This window comes from Durio zibethinus, chromosome 21, assembly GCF_047325235.1.
Source record: "Durio zibethinus cultivar Kanyao isolate XHJ-2024 chromosome 21, ASM4732523v1, whole genome shotgun sequence".
Classification (NCBI taxonomy): Eukaryota; Viridiplantae; Streptophyta; class Magnoliopsida; order Malvales; family Malvaceae; genus Durio; species Durio zibethinus.
In genome coordinates this window covers 16029711-16049069 of record NC_143182.1, presented here as the reverse complement: position 1 = coordinate 16049069, position 19359 = coordinate 16029711, and the positions used below count along the sequence as shown (strand labels likewise).

The 19359-nt window shown below is 31.9% G+C and overlaps 2 protein-coding genes and 1 pseudogene across 3 annotated transcripts; 2 read left to right on the top strand and 1 right to left on the bottom strand.

The window, feature by feature from the left end:
* The first annotated feature begins 1731 nt into the window (after positions 1-1731).
* LOC111305712 (amino acid transporter AVT6A-like) lies at positions 1732-5397 on the top strand. Its single transcript, XM_022903458.2, has 6 exons — positions 1732-2171; positions 2268-2790; positions 2976-3128; positions 3640-3843; positions 3959-4424; positions 4991-5397. The coding sequence occupies exons 2-6, from the start codon at positions 2364-2366 to the stop codon at positions 5133-5135; spliced, it is 1395 nt and encodes a 464-aa protein (XP_022759193.1). The 5' UTR covers positions 1732-2171; positions 2268-2363; the 3' UTR covers positions 5136-5397.
* A 2116-nt stretch (positions 5398-7513) lies between these two features.
* Positions 7514-8050, bottom strand: LOC111306282 (mitogen-activated protein kinase kinase kinase 20-like). The gene has a single exon (XM_022904184.2). It carries the CDS (start codon positions 8048-8050, stop codon positions 7514-7516), a length of 537 nt encoding a protein of 178 aa, XP_022759919.2.
* A 2512-nt stretch (positions 8051-10562) lies between these two features.
* Positions 10563-18247, top strand: LOC111306571 (uncharacterized; annotated as a pseudogene). The gene is made up of 13 exons (XR_016331756.1): positions 10563-10888; positions 10969-11047; positions 12212-12355; positions 13328-13474; positions 14075-14163; positions 14403-14516; positions 14684-14816; positions 15141-15410; positions 15914-16264; positions 16878-16973; positions 17115-17291; positions 17378-17510; positions 17838-18247. The product of XR_016331756.1 is annotated as an uncharacterized LOC111306571 (transcript).
* The last annotated feature ends 1112 nt before the right edge of the window (positions 18248-19359 follow it).

Below are 19359 nucleotides of genomic sequence, written 5' to 3'. Positions count from 1 at the left end.
TTTTTTTATTATTATTATTTTTTAAATTTATCAAAATTAGGAAATTTTTATATATTCCATATACAGGCATAGTAGGTGTGCATAAGGCTAGCATAGCAATAAAGAGCATAGCATGACGTGTTTCTTTTTATTTCATTTTAATTATTTTATTGTCATAACTTAGTATATTATTATATGTTGTCCACTTGTTCATAATATTTTGGAATATTCAACTAATAAATAGTGTATGAACAAAGCTGTATCATTAACAATTTTAATTTCATGAGCAACTTTTTAACAACTAACTTCATTTAGTATTATTTAAGAATTTAGTTAATAAATGAAGTATAATTAATATTCTTTCATATACAATTCTTTTTACAAATACAAAATTTAATGAAAGTCAAAATGTTAGTTATTTATGCTGCAAGATTTTTTCATATCGACTATATATCGGGTTAAAAGTCAAAAAAAAAAAAAATACAATACTTTATATAAAAAAGATTCTATAAAACATTGAGAAAAATATTTTGAGGCAAAGATAGTGTAAGTTGAAAACTTTTTTTTTTAACTCAAATTCTTACCAAGGAAAAAAAAAAACAGAAAATATTTTGTACCAGAAGATGGCATTAATCAATCTTTGTCACACAAATAATTTAAAACAATTTCTTTGGTTTGAAAAAAGGAAGCACATATATTTTGGCAAGTGGAACAAACCTATACAGCAAATAGGCAATAGCAAACAAAACAGCCAATCATTTTTTTAAGTTGGAAGTTTAATTCGATTGTTTATATAATCATTTTAAAAATCAAATTCAATAAATTGAAATTTTAAATTTTAATATTTATAATTTTTTTATTTTTAATTTGCACATCCTTTTATATATATATATATATATATATATAAATCTCTTTATGTCTGCCAAATTTTCATGCAATTCTCTCTAATTTCTCTTGAAAAATTTAAGACTTCTTGTTGAATACTTTTCTCAAATAGTAGATTTTCATGTTATTTCCTTGCTCCTAGTAATGAAAAATTTAAGCTCTTTTATTGAAAACTTGAAACTTTTCACCAAACGGTAGGTTTTCAATTTTCATGTTATTTCCTTGCTCCTCATAATGAAAAACACAATTTTGAGGGTTTTTTTTTTTTTTTTTTTTACAAATTCTTATATATAATATAAAAATATTTATCTATCTTTATAAAAAATTTAACACTAGTGAAATTTTACTAGTAATTAAGAAAAGTCTCTATCACTTAATAGAAATATTTCTTAGGTTATAAGATCATTAATTTTTCAAACTAGACCCACAGTCAGAAGAAAAGTAACAGATTAAATACGAAAAACTTGAAAAAAGTATAATTTTATTTATTTACATAATAAAATACAGTCAAAATAAATTTGAATTTGAATTCCAAATTTTAATTTAATAGTCGGTCAATACATCAAAAAAATCATGGTCAAATCTCACTATCTCTCAATAAATTAAAAAAAAAAAAAAAAAAAAACCAAAATCTGAAAATTGTCCAACTCACCCTCATAAATTTTAACCAAAGTTGATTTCAAAATGAGCTGACTCAAAATAATCACAATCAGTTAATTTTAACAGCTCCGAATGCAGGGAAGTAAATTTTCTAATTTTATATTCCTTTTTTTAATGGATTTTTTCATGTTGCCGTACATACAACATTTTGCCGTGTAGTTCTCTCTTCTTTTCCTTCTTTATAAATCAACTACAGACCACAATTGAGGGGACTTATATCAACACTCTTTTCTTAGATTTCTGGTTGTTGGGTCTCCCTCAATTCTTCATTCCAAAGCTCATATATTTTGATTGTTTTTCTTTCCGGATTTGGTCAAAAGTTGGCTTTTCTTTTCTGGGTTTGGCTTCAATTGTTCCTTTTGTGCTTGTATTAGATTCAGTTCAAGGAAATATTAATTGGGTTTTTAAGGTTTTGTTGATTGGAAATTTGGATTGGTTTCTTTTCTTGATTTTGATATCAAAGACTCAACCTTTTTAATTGTAGATTATATAAGTAGTCTTTAATTGCAAAAATCTCTGTATATTAAGTTCATTTATTGGTTATTTTGGTAATCTATCTGGAAAATTTTACCTTTTATCGTAGAAGATTTGGAAAATCTTCTCTTTTTCCGACCTCAAAAGGGTACAAGGTTTGAATTTTGTTGCAGGTTAGGACTATTAAGATGGGGTTCTATTTTTTTTGGGATTTTGTTATCAAGGAATTAATGTTTTAGCAACTAATTTTTTACTTTTTATGTGGACAGATTTTTAGGAGTGTGCGCAAGGAGGGTTTTAGGCCGTAAGGTGGTTTATATTTTCTTATAAAGTTGAATCTTTGAGAGATTTAGGTGATTTAAAAGATGACAATTGGGGATATAACACCAAAGAAGGAGAGAAAGTCAAGGAGGAGCAAACATGTGGTTGATGATAAAGCTCCCTTGCTGCCAAAACGACAAGATGAAGATTCTGGTTATGATGAATTTAATGGAGCTTCTTTTACTGGGGCAGTGTTTAACTTGTCTACAACAATTGTTGGTGCTGGGATCATGGCCTTGCCTGCTACAATGAAAGTTCTGGGACTGATTCTTGGGATTGCTATGATCATCTTTATGGCATTCTTAACTGATGCCTCAATTGAGTTCTTGCTTAGGTTTAGTAGGGCTGGAAAAACAACTTCTTATGGAGGTCTTATGGGAGATGCTTTTGGGAAGTATGGAAGAATCTTTTTGCAAATCTGTGTATTGGTCAACAACATTGGTGTACTCATTGTTTACATGATTATTATTGGTATGACTTCATTTACTACAACTGAATTGCATATCTGGTTGTTCTTTGATATTCAATTGTGCTTTGAACATGTGTTCTGATAGCCTTTCTTGTTGACTTATTTATTTCCTACATTTTCCTTGCCTGATCTTATGGAAATGTGTAAATTTGCTAATGAGCTTATGATGGTTTATTGTTTGTTGAAGGTGATGTGCTTTCTGGTACATCATCAAGTGGAGTTCACCATGCTGGTGTCCTTGAAGGGTGGTTTGGAGAACACTGGTGGAATGGGCGTACCTTTGTTCTTATTGTTACAACCCTGGGCATCTTCTCTCCGTTGGCATGTTTTAAGCGGATTGGTTAGTGTTTTCGTTGTGCTAGCTTTACTGAATCTTATTTAATCGTCTTGCTTGTTCTTAGTAGATCATTGGATCTTATTATGTTGAGTGTATTAAAACATGATTGAAGCAATTATTTTAGTAGTTTACTGTAGCTCTGTCAAAATCCAATTACCTGGTTGGGAATTTTAAATATGATATCAATTCCTGGAGGAATGTAATCGAAGCATATTGTGTTTCTTTCTTTTATTTTTAGTTTCAAGGTTTCTGAACCAGATTTCGTATTGTTTGTATCCTTTTTAGATAATATCCAATATCTTTCAAATATGGTTGATACAAATTCTATTTAGGTCTTTACCATGTGTATCATATAGAATTTAGCAGTACTCTTTTACTCAACCCTACAACTTAGTATAGCATGTGATCTCTCAGAACATCATACCAGTATAAATCTAAGCTGGATAGTTTGTATTGCATGTTTATTGTTTAATTGTACGTGGCTAATGAGCATTATTTCTTCTCATGGTTGCAGATTCCTTAAGATTTACATCTGCCTTATCAGTTGCTCTGGCAGTTGTTTTTCTTGTCATTACTGTGGGAATAGCAATTGTCAAGTTGATTAGTGGAACTATAATGATGCCTAGATTGCTACCTGATGTCACTGATTTGAGCTCGTTCTGGAAACTCTTCACTGTAGTCCCTGTTTTAGTCACTGCATATATCTGCCACTACAATGGTATGCAATTTGATTCAGCCATTAGATTCTTTGATTTAAACAATGTATTTTTCATCTTTTATTTTGGTGCAGGATTTTAAGAGTGGCTGATTTTCTTGTGTGCTTAAATTTGCAGTTCACAGCATAGATAATGAACTGGAAGACTCTACGCAGATAAAGCCAGTTGTGCGAACAGCACTTGCTTTATGCTCAACCGTTTACATAATGACAAGCTTTTTTGGATTCCTCCTATTCGGTGATGCAACATTGGATGATGTGCTTGCCAACTTTGATACTGACCTTGGTATTCCCTATAGTTCGCTTCTTAATGATGCTGTTCGTGTTAGCTATGCTGCTCACCTCATGCTTGTATTCCCCATTGTCTTCTATCCACTGCGACTCAACATGGATGGCCTCCTCTTCCCTTCTGCAAGGCCTTTAGCTCTGTCTAATATGAGGTTTGCTTTTATTACTGCTGGACTCATCACAGTTATCTTCTTGGGTGCAAATTTTATACCCAGCATCTGGGATGCTTTCCAATTCACTGGAGCAACTGCTGCAGTTTGCCTTGGGTTCATTTTTCCTGCTGCTATTACTCTCAGGTGAGTTTTTGGTCTTCAATTCGATTAGATATCAGCCACATTTTAATTCCCCTTCCTTCACATTGGTGATCAACTTTGTTATATCATACATTAGAGTAGACTGTTGATGAGCCTAGATATTTATTTGTTATGGCAAGGGCTCATTCGCTTGGGAATAAAAAATTAAAACTGAAACATGGTTGGCATTGGCTCAGAAATGTTAATAAGAAAATAAGGTTAAACTGCATATAGGACTCGTTTTTAATGTCCAATAGCTTGAAAAGTTCAGTATTGCTGTCAATTATCCAGAATCATGAGATGTTACCATTGGTAGGCTTTCTTAATTTCCATTATTGGTATAGCTGATTGTGAGTATAAAAAAGGAACCCTCTTAGGTTCATCTTTGGTTTAAAAGTGGATGTTGTTATTAAGAATTGTTACTCCTGCCTTACCTGGCCTACTCTTTTGTTTAGATATTACTTGATTTAAGTTCTTATTTTGTCTTGATTGTTTTCAGTGGACTTATTAATTTTTAGTCCAATAATAATCATAAATTTACATTAAATCATTTTCCATTGGTATTTCAGGGATCGGCATTTTATAGCAACGAAGAAGGGCAAGTTCTTAGCACTTTTCATGATTGTCGTTGCTGTATTTTCAAACTTGGTTGCTATATATAGTGATGCCTATGCTCTTTTAAAGAAGAATTCTGGAACAGGACTCAGGGCATGATCTATCTGGATCTTTCCCTTGATAGCAGGAAGGGGATTTATGGTCATGTTTCCATTGAAGAGACCTGCTTTATAGAATCATTTGATATCAAATTTGAAACTTCGTGTTTTTGAAGGAGGTTTCGTAATCTATTTAATGAGATGAACTTTTCTTCCAGTGTTTAAAAGTTAGATTGTTAGGGAAGTGTACGGACTGTTATACACCATCCCCCCCAAATAAATAAATAAATGCAATATCAGCTTCATGCTCGATTTTGAATCAAGTGAAGACATTACGTAAAATTTCAAATATTTATATTCAGATTGTAACAGACTAATGGTTATCATTGCTTGATAATTCTGCCTGCCTGTCTTTACAGTAAAGATGTACTTTTGTAGCCCTTCCCGGAAGAATGACCACCTCCGTTTCTCTGAAACTGTCCTATATATTTGCCTAGTCTAAAATTAAAACAAGTGTTCTTTTTTCCAGTGTGAGGAGTTTGGACAATTGCGTAGGCATTGATATGAGTTGTGATTAAAATTGGTGTGATGTTTTTGTTGTGAAGACAATTTATGACTAAAATTCCATTCTCAGTAAATATTTACCTCAACTAAGACGTTATATTGTTTTTACACTGAAAACATCAATAATCAATCACCAATCATGTATCAGGAGCTCTAACCAGATGTACATTACTATGTTTGAATGGAATGGCAATTTGCAGATGAAGCTAAAGTTTAAGCTTGATGCATTTAGTACTTTATTATGTAAGAACGGCATTTTTTTTTCTGTTGTCTTGATTTGCATCTTCATTTTTTTTTTCTTCTTTCCTTTTAGGCCCAGTTTTACCAATTAATTTTTTTTCTTTTTTATAAATTTCTTCTTCTATTTTCTTGGTTTGATCACATTCCAGTTCTGAAACTCAAGGACTTAAATTCTAGGCCAAAATTTGTATTCCTTTTTCTGTTGCTATTGGATTCAAGTTTTGAAATATCATTTTAAAGCATTCTGGTTTCAAGTTCTTCGAGGTCCATATTACGCTTTGATATGTGAGCTTTTAAGGTATTTGGTGGTAACTTCACATCTGCTCTGCAGTTTTTAGTCAGAACAAAATGACTATTAATAATTTTGAGAACACTCCAAAAAAGCATGAACAAATTGTTGTGAAAGCCCATTTATTACCAAGAAACCAAGATGAAGTAAGCAAGGTCAATGAAATTGGAAGAGCAATTCTTTCCATGGATCTGTGTTTAACTTGACATGCACCATAGTCGATTATAAGCTTGCCTAAACCTTGAAATTTTGGGGTTAGTTCCTGGAGGTTGTCCTAATTGTACTTTCTGCACTCTTCACTAAGCAAAACTGCATGAGCTGGTGTTACTCATAGCTTCACTGTTCCTCCAAACCTCAAGATGTGCAATCAGGAAGAAAAACACCTAGGCCTTTCAATTTTGCATTTTCTAGTTTAAATTTACCATATACATAATTAGTTTAGTAATACAAACTCTCCAGTACACAGAACTTACAAATAAGCAGAACACTTTTTTGGCTAATAAATAAAAGCTATTCATAAATGCAATCGCATTTTGTTTTAGCTTCACAAGAAAAGGTAAGGGTACCTTTCCTCAAAGGTATTTTCTCTTGAGTTTTTTAACAGTGAGACTTCTCTTTATTTTGTAAGTCTCAACACTACAGATTGAAATCCCATCAAAAAGAGAGAAGAAAAAGAAGAAGAAAACACTACTGAGACATAACACATAGAACACCCAATTAGGATGAATATATGTATGTGCACTGCAAAAGCACTTATTCTCATTTCTAATCATTGCCAAGTCTCACATGTAACACACAGAACAATCACCATTAACTGCTTCTACCTATTCATTATATTAATTACTATGTTACAATGCTTTTTCTTCGAACTTCAGCAAACTAAGATCGGTTATTCTTTAGCATGCTAACATGACATGATAATGACAAGATCACATCCTTATTGTTTCCTAGGAAGGTAAGGTACAGTTTACTACATGAAAAAACCCAAAAGTCAGAGCATACCAATAGAGGCAAAAATGATGTTAGTTTGACAGATTATTTCTTGTGTATATTTGAAAAATATAGAGACCACAAGTTATATTTGAAACATAATTATTCATTCATCATAAGGCATAGTGACCACAAACATTAGTTGAACAAAAAATTAGTATTACAGCAGAATGAAAAGTTGATTAGAATAGTACTAGAGTAACAACTAATCAGTTGAAGCAGTCAAGCATCCTCCAACACTTGATGGTACGCTCCAGGCTATCCTTTTGGATAATAATAATTCAATCATCTAAAATTTCTAGGCACATTGCCTCCAGTTGTTCCATGAAAGAAAGACAACTATAGACTTCATCATGTTAAAGAGATTTTATTGGAGATGGGTCTGGAAGGAGAAATGGATGGCTTAACAGCATATCAACAGTCCACATTTTACCAAGATCCCATTGAAAACACTTCATCAAGAAATCTTTCCCTGTGCTTGACATGGTTTCTGGTATTTTTGGCGAATATATTGAAAATCCAATCTTGATCCCCAAATCCGTCAAGTCCTGATATTCCCATGGTAATTTTCCAGTGATCATTTCAAGAACAATGCACCCTATGGACGATATATCTAAGGTAGTACTGATGTGTCCATAAATAAAAGATTCTAGTGACATGTAAACTGCTGTACCTGGAAAAGTTGGCATCCAAGGATCTGGCATGTGATATCTTTCTCTAGGTCGCCTAACTAAGCCAAAATCAGCAATCTTCAGTCTGCTAATTGAACCATTCTGATAAGAAGGAAAAACAATGATATTTTTTGGCTTTTGAACAAAGCCTCTCTGATGAATATCCCAAACCCTTTCAAGCAGCATTCTGGCATAGCACTTGGCATCACCTTCGGGTATCATGCCCCCATATTTCTTGATCATCAAGTCCAAAAGACTACCATGAAACGTATTCAAGAAACAAATTGTAAACCAACATCCCTTGACCTCGGTCAATGCTCAACATATCACCATAACATTGAACAATGTTACCACAATCAACAAATTGTTTAAAGATTTGTAGCTCCTTCCAAAGTGAAGTAGAATATTGGTAAGGACAAGTTTTCACAGCAAAAACTTGATAATCAAAAAGAGGGCTTTTGGGTTTCACAAAGTGAACAACTCCATAGGAACCCTTGCCAAGAGTCTTAAGTTTGACCCACTCCATGGTTAAACCATTCCTTGATACTCCTTTTACTACAGGAAAATCATCTATGGCTTTTCATGAAAGTCAATAAAAGAAATGAATGAAGGGTTTAACCAAATGATTTTTTTTTTTTTTGGAAACTTTAGGCTAATTTTGTTTGAGGTTCAAGATATATGTATAAACATTGGGGAACAAGTGCTTAAGTCAGTTTTTCACTTAACTTAGTTGTACTTGAATTTGATAATAATGAAAATTGACAATTTGTGTAATATCATGTAATTTAATTATTCTTAATTATTGATTTTCTCAATCTAGGACAGCCAATGGGTGCCACGGTTACTATTACATAATTGTTTTTTTAATCATAAACTAATTTTGTTTTATACGGGTTTTTACCTTTTTATTTTTATCAATTAAAAGTAAAAAAAAAGAAAAAAATAAAAAATAAACTAAAAACAAGTTAAGAATGACAAAAAAATAAAAGATGAAATAAAAAAAAACCAATAACAAAAAAAAAAAAAGTATCAACCAAATAAAGCCAATAATTTAAAAAGTTATCGTTTAACTTATTAGGTATTACTTTAATTGTTTATTAATTTTTGGCCTGTTAATTTTCTCAAAATTTTATTTTGAAATTCAAATTTTCAAACTTCTCATTTATTTCTTGAGTGTTTTATTTATCAATATAAAATTTAAGTATTTTTTCTATGTATTCAAATATACATTAATTTTACTTTAAGTAATATTTTTATATAATTAGTTTGAATTGTTCAATAAAAATATTAAACATTGTTTTACCTTAGATTATTTGATTGTTTTATATAAATATAGTTCTATTAATTACAACTTAAAAATAAGAATTAAAAAAATACAATTTAAATTTCATTATACTAGAAAAAATGTACTAATCATTAAATTAAAAATCTTGTTTCATAAAATTGTATTATTTTACATAATTATTTATATTGTGGATATAATTTGTACACTAAATATAAAAATATGAGAATCTTTACGCAAATTAATTTATTTACATAAATTATTAAATAATAAAAAATATTATTAATTTATTTTTAACTTAAACAATTTTTTCTTTAAACCTTAATTTATATTAATACTGGATCTCAATTCAAGTGACAACAACACAATTATATGTGCTATATGACCTTATTGATCTTGCTGGATCTAGCACACTAGCATTTAAGAAAATGGGCTAGTTGGGTATAAGAATTTCACATTCTTTATCCATTATCATGTGAATAACTTGAGGCATTGATGGTCTAAATCTAAATGCAACTGAAGCGCGATATGAAGCACATTTGGGGCCTTTTTTTGTCGGAAATATTATCTATAATGCAAGTGTCTACTATATGAGTCTAATCCAGTTGAGCTAAATAGATATAATAAAATATTTAAATTTGATTTTGATTCAAAATTTATTATTTTAAACTCAATTTAAATTTACATTCGATTTCAATCAATTTTTAATTTTTAAATTCAAATTTAATTCGAGATAAAATTAAGTTATTTGAATTTATTTGATTAAATTTTTTTTTTAAATAAAAAATGAACTCGATTTTCATTTTCAATTTTAAGTTCGATTACGCGTTCGAATTTGAGCTCAAATATATTAAAAAATATATATTTTTAATTAAAATAATAATATATTAAAATTTAAAAATTCGATTAGATTTACGAGTCATTTAATTGAGATATTAAAATACTCAAAGTTGATTTATTCAATAAATTAAATTACTTGAGTTTAAATTTGACTTGACAATAATCGAACTTACAAATATTGATCTATCATTTATACCCTAATTATCAGCTTTCAATTAATTTATTTGATTTGTAAAAATGACCAAATCTAAGGTTAAAAATTTCAGACATAAATATATTAAAATAAATATATAATTATAAATGTTCACTGGTATATAAATAAATATATATAAAAAATATGTTTATTGGCATATACAATTATCTAAAAATTTATATATTTATTGGTATCTTTGTAGGTGAAATATAACTATATGTTTGTAATTTATATACTCCATGTCTTTTCCTGCATAGAAAAATATTTCGGATCCACCCAAAAACTGACCCGACCATTTTCCCTCCTTGGTCTTTTGGTCCGTAACCCATTTTTAGATCCACTTAACAGTGCTCGCTATGGCGGGTTATTCTCCTCAAATTCTGCAGTATCTCTCCGCCTCTCTCTCTCTGCAACCATGACTGCCACGATGGGTCTACCGCCTCCCCGAAACCCTAAACCCTGACCGAACCCGAACGCATTACCCCAGAAGAATCCGAATCCGAATCCGCGACAGCCAAAACCTCGATGGGTCCTCCATCACCTCCTCCCAAAACCCTAAGCCCCAAAATCCCCAAGACGAAGAGAAACATTCAAATTCAAATTCAGAACCAAATTCGATTGAAAATCGATCAAATTCAAAGCAATCTTCTGTGCCTTACACAATCCCTCTGTGTAGTGGACCTACTTCTCACTATTTCTTCCTTGAGGTCCTTAAAGATGGCTGTGTCGTTGACAAGTTTAAAGTGTAATTATTTTTACCATTTTTGAGCATTCATTTTTTTTTTTTTTTGGATTGTTGAATAATTGTGAAATTTGTTTGTATAGGTATGAGAAGGGAGCTTATTTGTTTGGGCGGTTAAATCTTTTTTTATTTGACTATGTTAACATTCTATGCGCATTAAGGTAGGAATTAAATGGCTTAAATTTGGTTGGTGAAGTTTGCAGAATAAAATAAGGACTAAAATAGTTTATTTTGTTGGGATTCTAAAGTAGATTCAATTAGCTAAGTAAGAAACTTTATGGTTTTAAATGGCAAATGACTTGGATGCCTAGGAAACAAAGTCTTTTTTTTTTTTTTTTTTTAGATTTTGTCCTCTTTTTGATGTTTACTCAAATAAGTAAGAAGTTTACTCTTCAATGTTATGGTTATGGGCATAACATATTTCAATTTCATTATGGTTATTAGCCTTAGGTGATTACGATTGGACGTTTTAGAGCATACCTACAATGTTCAAAAGTATTGGCTGGGCTTCCGCCTTCCTGGCATAAATATTTTCTTATCTTAAAACTTTTGCTTCAATCAGTTGGGAAGTTATTGATACTAATAATTTATTTTTTAATGAATCAATTAAACCAAGATTAGATAACATATTCTTTATTTTTCCAGGATTTGTATATCTATTGTAGAGGGTGAACACAATAGAACCTCTGTTACCATAATCATTTGATTTTTGATTGCAAATTACTCGAAGTTGCTTGTTTTATATTTTTATGTGGAAAATTTTATGGACGTGCTGCTAGATTATAATGTCTTGTGCTTGTGATATTATGCTAAGTTGATTTTCTTTCCAAATTAATTAGGTAACCAAAAGAACTTATGTGGACTTACATGTAGGTGATGTCAAATGGTTTGGCTAGCAAGTAGACTTTTGCTTGTCTGTCTTTACTTGCTCATATTTTATTTCTTCATCTTCTTTCAATGACATTCATTTGTTTTATTTTTGTTTGGATTATTTTTCTTACTCATTTGACTGGTATCCTTTGCAAAGGGAAAATGTAATATCAGTTTTAGAGCCTAATGATTGAGCATTGCATGCTATTCTGTTGTGCATATATATCCTTTTGTTCCCTGTCCCTACAAAAGGACTATTTAGCTTAGTTCCTTTAAGCAGTAATGTCTCGGGCCTAGTAGATATTGTAGCGGGAAAAAAATGATACAAGTATTTGCTATAAAAGGCATAGTTTCTTCACTTGTAAATTCATCAGTTATTTTTATAACAATAGGCATTGATGGGCGGAGAGCTTGCTGATGAGGTGCGTAAGTTTCTGTAAATCTTATGTTTAATAGCTTGGGTTTCAGTTTCCTCTATACTTTCTGAACCTTTTAGTGCTTCATTGCAATTACCTTCTTTACTATGTTGCACATTCTTATTTTTTGTTTTACTTATGGAAGAAAAAGGAACAGAGGGAGAGAAAAAAGGTATTATATCAGGTTGTGATTTTTTTTTTTTTACTTTTTTATTGTGCAGTTCATTCCGTTTGTATATTTTCCAAGGGCCTTCTGAGTTGATGCCACCGATAAAACTTTTATGCTACCTTTTTTGGTCATTGATTCTTTCATTTGATTATAGTTTTTCAATTTAGGGCCAGGTACAATTACTTTTTTCACTTAAATTCTTTTGTTTGTTTGCACAAATCTTTTCTTTCTTAGAATTTCCAGTTTTCAGTTTCTAAAAAATTTTTGCAACTCTTGTCAATAATCATATTCAATCACATGTTGGTGTCCCATTTTATGAAATCATGTACATACCTGTGCAGTGCCATTCTTGTGTTAAAAAACCCTCTTCGTGTTCCATATACGTTCATTTTAGTTTATTCATTAATATATGAACAAATATCTGATTCTTAACTGCTGGGAAATTATAACATCATGTGTCTACATCCAACTACCTGAATTTATTTTAAGTGGAACTCTCTTTCAGAATACTGTAGATAGCTGTGGCTAGAGTAGTTTACTATATTATCTTAAACCTTTGAATTTCCTGTGGATTGATGAATTCTTGCCACCTTTTCCTGTGGAATCAATCATTTTTCATTTTAAATTTCTAAAAAAGATACGAAGCAATCGTTGGAAGGAGTAATAGTCCAACAAACTAACACTTGCAACTCCAGTTGTATCTTTTCCAAAGGAGGGAAAAGCACTAAGTTATTATATATACTTTGTTTACTTTACATCTTTTTGAAGATATGTTATGAGGAAGTACTTGGTTGAGTTATTTGTTCTGGATGATAACCTTCTGTTCCGTTTTAACATTTAGTTGCATTCTATTCTTCTACTGGAAAAAGAATCAGAAAGACAGCAGAACTGCTTTATTGTTTCAGTCATTAAAATTTTACTTCATATTTTTTTATGCACTTGTCTTTTTTTTGTTTGATTGATGTAATTTGTCATTTTGTGTTGTAGGAAAAAGACTTGAATGTCATCAGAGAAGCTAAGATGCGAGAAGAGACATTAGATCGAGAAGCTTCACTTAGACGAGCAAGGGCAGAAGCATCTCTTTCTGATGGTGTCTCATGCGGCATGGGAGAGGATGCTATTGAAGAAGCAGAGGTTTGTATTACTTTTATCATAAGTGTAATGAGATTGAAATACTTTTTTTTTTTGGCCAAGAATGAGATTGAAATACTTAGAAACTAATATAATTAGCTTCGATGCAATTTTGTATGGTTGTTTTGTGATCAACATCCATCCTATGCTCTTGGAATTTTTTTTTTTTTTTTGTTGATTTTCTATGTGATTAAAACAAATTTTCTTTCTTTTTTTTTAAAGAAAAAGACCTCAACATTATCTCCCAAAATTTGGATGAGTGCAATGGCACAATTGTTGTGCTTCTTTGAGGATCCACATCATTCCATCAGCAAGCAATCGGATAAATATAATGAATTTGGTGACTTCATTCCCTGCTGGTTTTTTAGTGCCGATTGCTTATTTGAATGCGTTGATTGATGCATATGAATTTAATTATAGGCTGTCTTATCATTCTCTGTTTTTTTTTTTTTTGGAGGGGGTAGAGCTTATCATTTTCACTTGATGGCCTTATATATTGTACATTTTCATGATCAATCCCTAATTTCATATTGTTTTGATGTAAGGTTAACAGATAATTTTATTAATTTCTTTTCTACTTAGTGATGTCATTGGGATATTTAGGATGATGCTGATGAAGTGACTTGGCAAACCTACAAAGGACAGCTTACAGAGAAACAGGAAAACCAGTGATAATAAAAAGGACTGAGAAGGTAAGCCCTTTTCCTCATTTAGGCTCCTTGTTTTTAGTTGTCTAAACTTTCTTTCTAGGTCTTTAGCTTTGACTTAGAGGTGTAACTTTCTCATCTTTTCCATGTCAGTGCTTGTTATGTATCATTTACTACTTGTTCTGGATATAGATTGCTCATATGAAGAAAGAGATAGATACAACACGAGCCAAAGACATTGTCAGTGCTTGTTATGTATCATTTACTACATGTTCTGGATATAGATTGCTCATATGAAGAAGGAGATAGATACAATATGAGCCAAAGACATTGCTCAAGGTGGGTTGACACAAGGCCAGCAAACACAGATTGCAAGGAATGAACAAAGAATAATACAGGTATGTTCAAAGTTATGTGGATAGGAGTGTGATGTATTTTCATTGGAGTATATGGTTTGATTCTTTGAGATTGAGCCAAAGGTTTCTTATTGGCTCTCTTCTTCCCTTTGATTGTGAAGAGAAATTAAAGAAAATTATTAATGCACTATTTCTTACAATTTTGGTAGATAATGGAAAAGCTTGAAAACTTGGAAGAGACACTAAATGACAGTATTCTGAAAGCATAGGTGCACATTGTGGAACGATATCTCGTGGTAAGTGGAAAGGAGGGCTAGAGGATGAAGATGAAGACTTTTCAAGGTAATTGTTGTTTTGGGAAATTCCTCTTGGATACAGAAATATTTGAAGATACTGCAAAACAAAAAAGAAATAAAGATTTATGTTTGCCTCTGCTACCAAAATTGTTGAAATGCATGCAAACTTTTAGATACTCCTTTGCTTTAGTTACTCATCTAAAATATATTTGTATAATTCGCAGTTATTGCATTTACTATTTTAAATTTTCTAAGCATTTTATTTTTCTTATCCAAGTATATCATAAGGATATGCGTCTGGTTTATTCTTCAATTGTCTTATGATGCAAGATTAATAGTTAATGATCATTAATGATTTTTGATTCTTCAGTGATGATGAATTCTACAACTGGACAAAGAAGAAACCTACTGTTGAGTAAGAAGAGAAAAGAGATTGGCATCAGAAACTGCATTAGAAAAGACAGATGTCATTAGGAAAGAAATTGAAGGCAAGAAAAAGAGATGCCATTAGGAAAGAAATTGAAGGCAAGAAAGAGTTGCTGTTGAGTAAGAAAAAATAAATTGGCATCAGAAACTGCTTTAGAAACTGAAGCTGGAGATGCAATTGATTCTTACATGTCTGGGCTTTAATCCTATATAGGTGAGACATTTTTTAAATTTAAAAAAGATATACATTCTAACAAATTCTGCATATAAAAGATGCAGAATGCTGACGATGCAAAAAGTTGAACTCATTGTTCATTTCCAAATCATAGACTACATGTGTTGGTATGATCAGCATTGGTATTCTGGTACTTCATTTTTTTTCTTTTCTTTTTCTTAGGCTTCTTTTAGTTGCAACCTTTTGTTACTTCCTTTTTCTTTTGAAAGCAAAACAAGACAAGAAGCCTTAGCTTACAAAATCAAAAAAAACTTTTGGCAATTATAAATAAACATCTGAGTTCTATAGATAATAAGAAGGAAGAATTTACTTTTCTATGCAGCCACCATGTTTGAAGTTTTATTACATTTGAGCTATTTTCTCATCTTTAAATATGGTAATCTTTTTTTCTATTTGTTTTAACTTTCTTGGCAATCTAAAAAAGATAGTACATAGTGAAAAGTAAGTAGCAAAAATGGTTGATTTCCTATTTTCTTCTTCAGTGCTTGATAGGGCAGTGCAACTTGAGAAGGAACTGTCTGCCCTTCAGTCTGAGTTGGATCGGGTCTTGTACCTGTTGAAGATTGCTGATCCAACAGGAGAAGCTACTAAGAAAAGGGATACAAAGGCACAAGCTCCTGCACTGGACAAATCTAGGCCTCCTGCTGCTGCTGTCAGGAAGCAGTCTCCAAAGGAACCCAAATAAATTAGTGCATCTACAGAACCAGCAAATTCTCCCATGCAGAAAGAGGGTGATGCAGATGTCTCTATGGAATCAATCAAGAAACCAGAAGAGAATATTGTTAGTGATACAGCTGAGGGGCATGTAAGAGGATGCTATTGAAGAAGCAGAGGTTTGTATTATTTTTATCATAAGTGTAATGAGATTGAAATACTTTTTTTTGGCCATGAATCAGATTGAAATACTTAGAAACTAATATAATTAGCTTGGATGCAGTTTTGTATAGTTGTTTTGTGATCAACATTGATTCTATGCTCTTGGAGTATTTTTTTTTGTTTGTTGATTTTCTATGTGATTAAAACATATATATATATATATATATATATATATATATATATTAAAGAAAAAGACCTTAAAATTATCTCCAAAATTTGGATGAGTGCAATGCAACAATTGTTGTGCTTCTCTGAAGATCCACATCATCCCATCAGCTAGCAATCAAATCAATATAATGAATTTGGTGGCTTCATTCCTTGCTGGTTTTTTAGTGCTGATTGTTTATTTGAATGCCTTATTGATGCATATGAATTTAATTATAGGCTGTCTTATCATTCTCTGTTTTTTCTTTTTTAGGGGGGGTGTTTTAGAGCTAATCATTTTCACTTGATGGCCTCATATGTTGTACATTTCTGTGTTCAATCCCTAATTTCATATTGTTTTGATGTAAGGCTAACAGATAATTTTGTTAATTTCTTTTCTACTTACTGATGTCATTGGGATATTAGGATGATGCTGATGAAGTGACTTGGCAAATCTACAAAGGACAGCTTACGGAGAAGCAGGAAAAAACCCGTGATAGGATAATAAAAAGGACTGGAAAGGTAAGCCCTTTTCCTCATTTAGGCTCCTTGTTCTTGGTTGTCTAAACTTTGTTTCTAGGTCTTTAGCTTCGGCTTAGAGGTGTAACTTTCTCATCTTATCCAATCAGTGCTTGTTATGTATCATTTACTTTCTGGATATAGATTGCTCATATAAAGAAAGAGAGATGCAATATGAGCCAAAGACATTGCTCAAGGTGGGTTGACTCAGATTGCTAGGAGTGAACAAAGAATAACACAGATATGTTCAAAGTTATGTGGATAGGAGTGTGATGTATTTTCATTGGAGTATACGTTTGATTCTTTGAGATTGAGCCAAAGGTTTGTTATTGGCCCTCTTCTTCCCTATGATTGTGAAAAGAAATTAAAGAAAATTATTGATGCACTATTTCTTACAATTTTGGTAGATAATGGAAGAGCTTAAAAACTTGGAAGAGACGCTAAATGAAAGTATTCTGAAAGCATAGGTGCATGTTGTGGAACGATATCTCTTGGAAAGCGGAAAGGAGGGCCAGAGGATGAAGATGAAAACTTTTCAAGGTAATTGTCGTTTTGGGAAATTCCTGGTGGATACAGAAATATTTGAAGATACTGCAAAACAAAAAAGAAATAAGGATTTTATGTTTGCCTCTGCTGCCAAAATTGTTGAAATGCGTGCAAACTTTTAGATACTCTTTTGCTTTAGTTACTTATCTAACATATATTTGTATAATTAGCAGTTATTGCATTTACCATTCTAAATTTTCTAAGCATTTTCTTTAACTTTCTTATCCAAGCATCGTAAGGATATGCATCTGGTTTATTCTTCAATTGTCTTATAAGGCAAGATTAATAGTTAATGATTATTAATGATTTTTGATTCTTCAGTGACGATGATGATGATGATGATGAATACTACGACTGGATAAAGAAGAAACCTACCGTGCTGAAAGTTGGTGAAACCCAGTCTATTGAAACTGCTGACGGTCTTCTTGATAAGGGAGATGCCACTAGGAAAGAAATTGAAGGCAAGAAAGAGTTGTTGTTGAGTGAGAAGAATAAAATGGCATCAGAAACTGCATTAGACACTGAAGCTGGAGATGCCCTTGATGCTTACATGTCTGGGCTTTCATCCCAGATAGGTGAAACATTTTTAAATTTAAAAAGATATATATTCCAACAAGTTCTGCAAAGAAAAGATGCAGAATGCTGATGATGCAAATAGTTGTACTCGTTGTTGGTTTTCAAATCATAGACTACATGTTTTGATATGATCAGCTTTGGTTGGTATTCTGGTACTTCGTTTCTTTCTTTTCTTTTTCTTAGGCTTCTTTTAGTTGCAACCTGTTGCTACTTCCTTTTTCCTTTGAAAGCAAAACAAGAAAAAGAAGCCGTAGCTTAGAAAATCAAAATTATTTTCCGGCAATTAATAAATAAACATGAGTTCTATAGTTACTAGGAAGAAGGCTATGTATACTGTTGCAAAGCCCAGTGGCTTGGTACTGTTGAGAAAAAGGAGATTAAAGAGTCGCAGCTAGTAATAGAAATGGATACAAATAAAGTTGATGAACTTGTTGATTACAAAGATAGGAAGAAAGTCCTTGGGAGTTTTGATGATACACAGGTTAAAGTAAAGGGCAGTCAGCAAAAGAAACTACTGCCTCTGGTCTGATTATAAGGAAACAAGAACAGATTGAGAAATCTGGTTTCAAGTTCTTCAAGGTCCTTATTATGCTTTCATATGTAAGCTTCTAAAGTATTTTTGGTAACTACATGAGCTTCTAAAGTCAGAACAAAATGACTATTAATAATTTTGAGAACACTTGGAAAGAGCATGAACAAATTGTTGTGAAAGCCCATTTACTACCAAGAAACCAAGGTACAAGATGAAGTAAGCAAGGTCAATAAAATTGGAAGAGCAATTCTTTCCATGGATCTGTGTTTAACTTGGCATGCACCGTAGTTGATTCTGGGATCATGAGCTTGCCTAAACCTTGAAATTTTGGGGTTAGTTGCTGGAGGTTGTCCTGATTGCACTTTCTGCACTCTTCACTGTTCACTAAGCGAAATTGCATGAGCTGGTGTTACTCATAGCTTCGCTCTTCCTCCAAACCTCAAAATGTGCCATCAGGAAGAAAAACACCTAGGCCTTTCAATTTTGCATTTTCTAGTTTAAATTTACCATATACATAATTAGTTTGGTAATGCAAAACCTCCAGTAATAAGCAGAACACTTTTCTGGTTAAGAAATAGAAGCTACTCATAAAATGCAGCCTCATTTTCTTTGAGCTACACAAGAAAGGGTAGAGGTAACTTTCTCAAAGGTATTTTCTCGAGTTTTTTAACAGTGAGACTTTTCTTTATTTGTAAGTCTCAACACTACTGATTGAAATCCTATCAACGAGAGAGG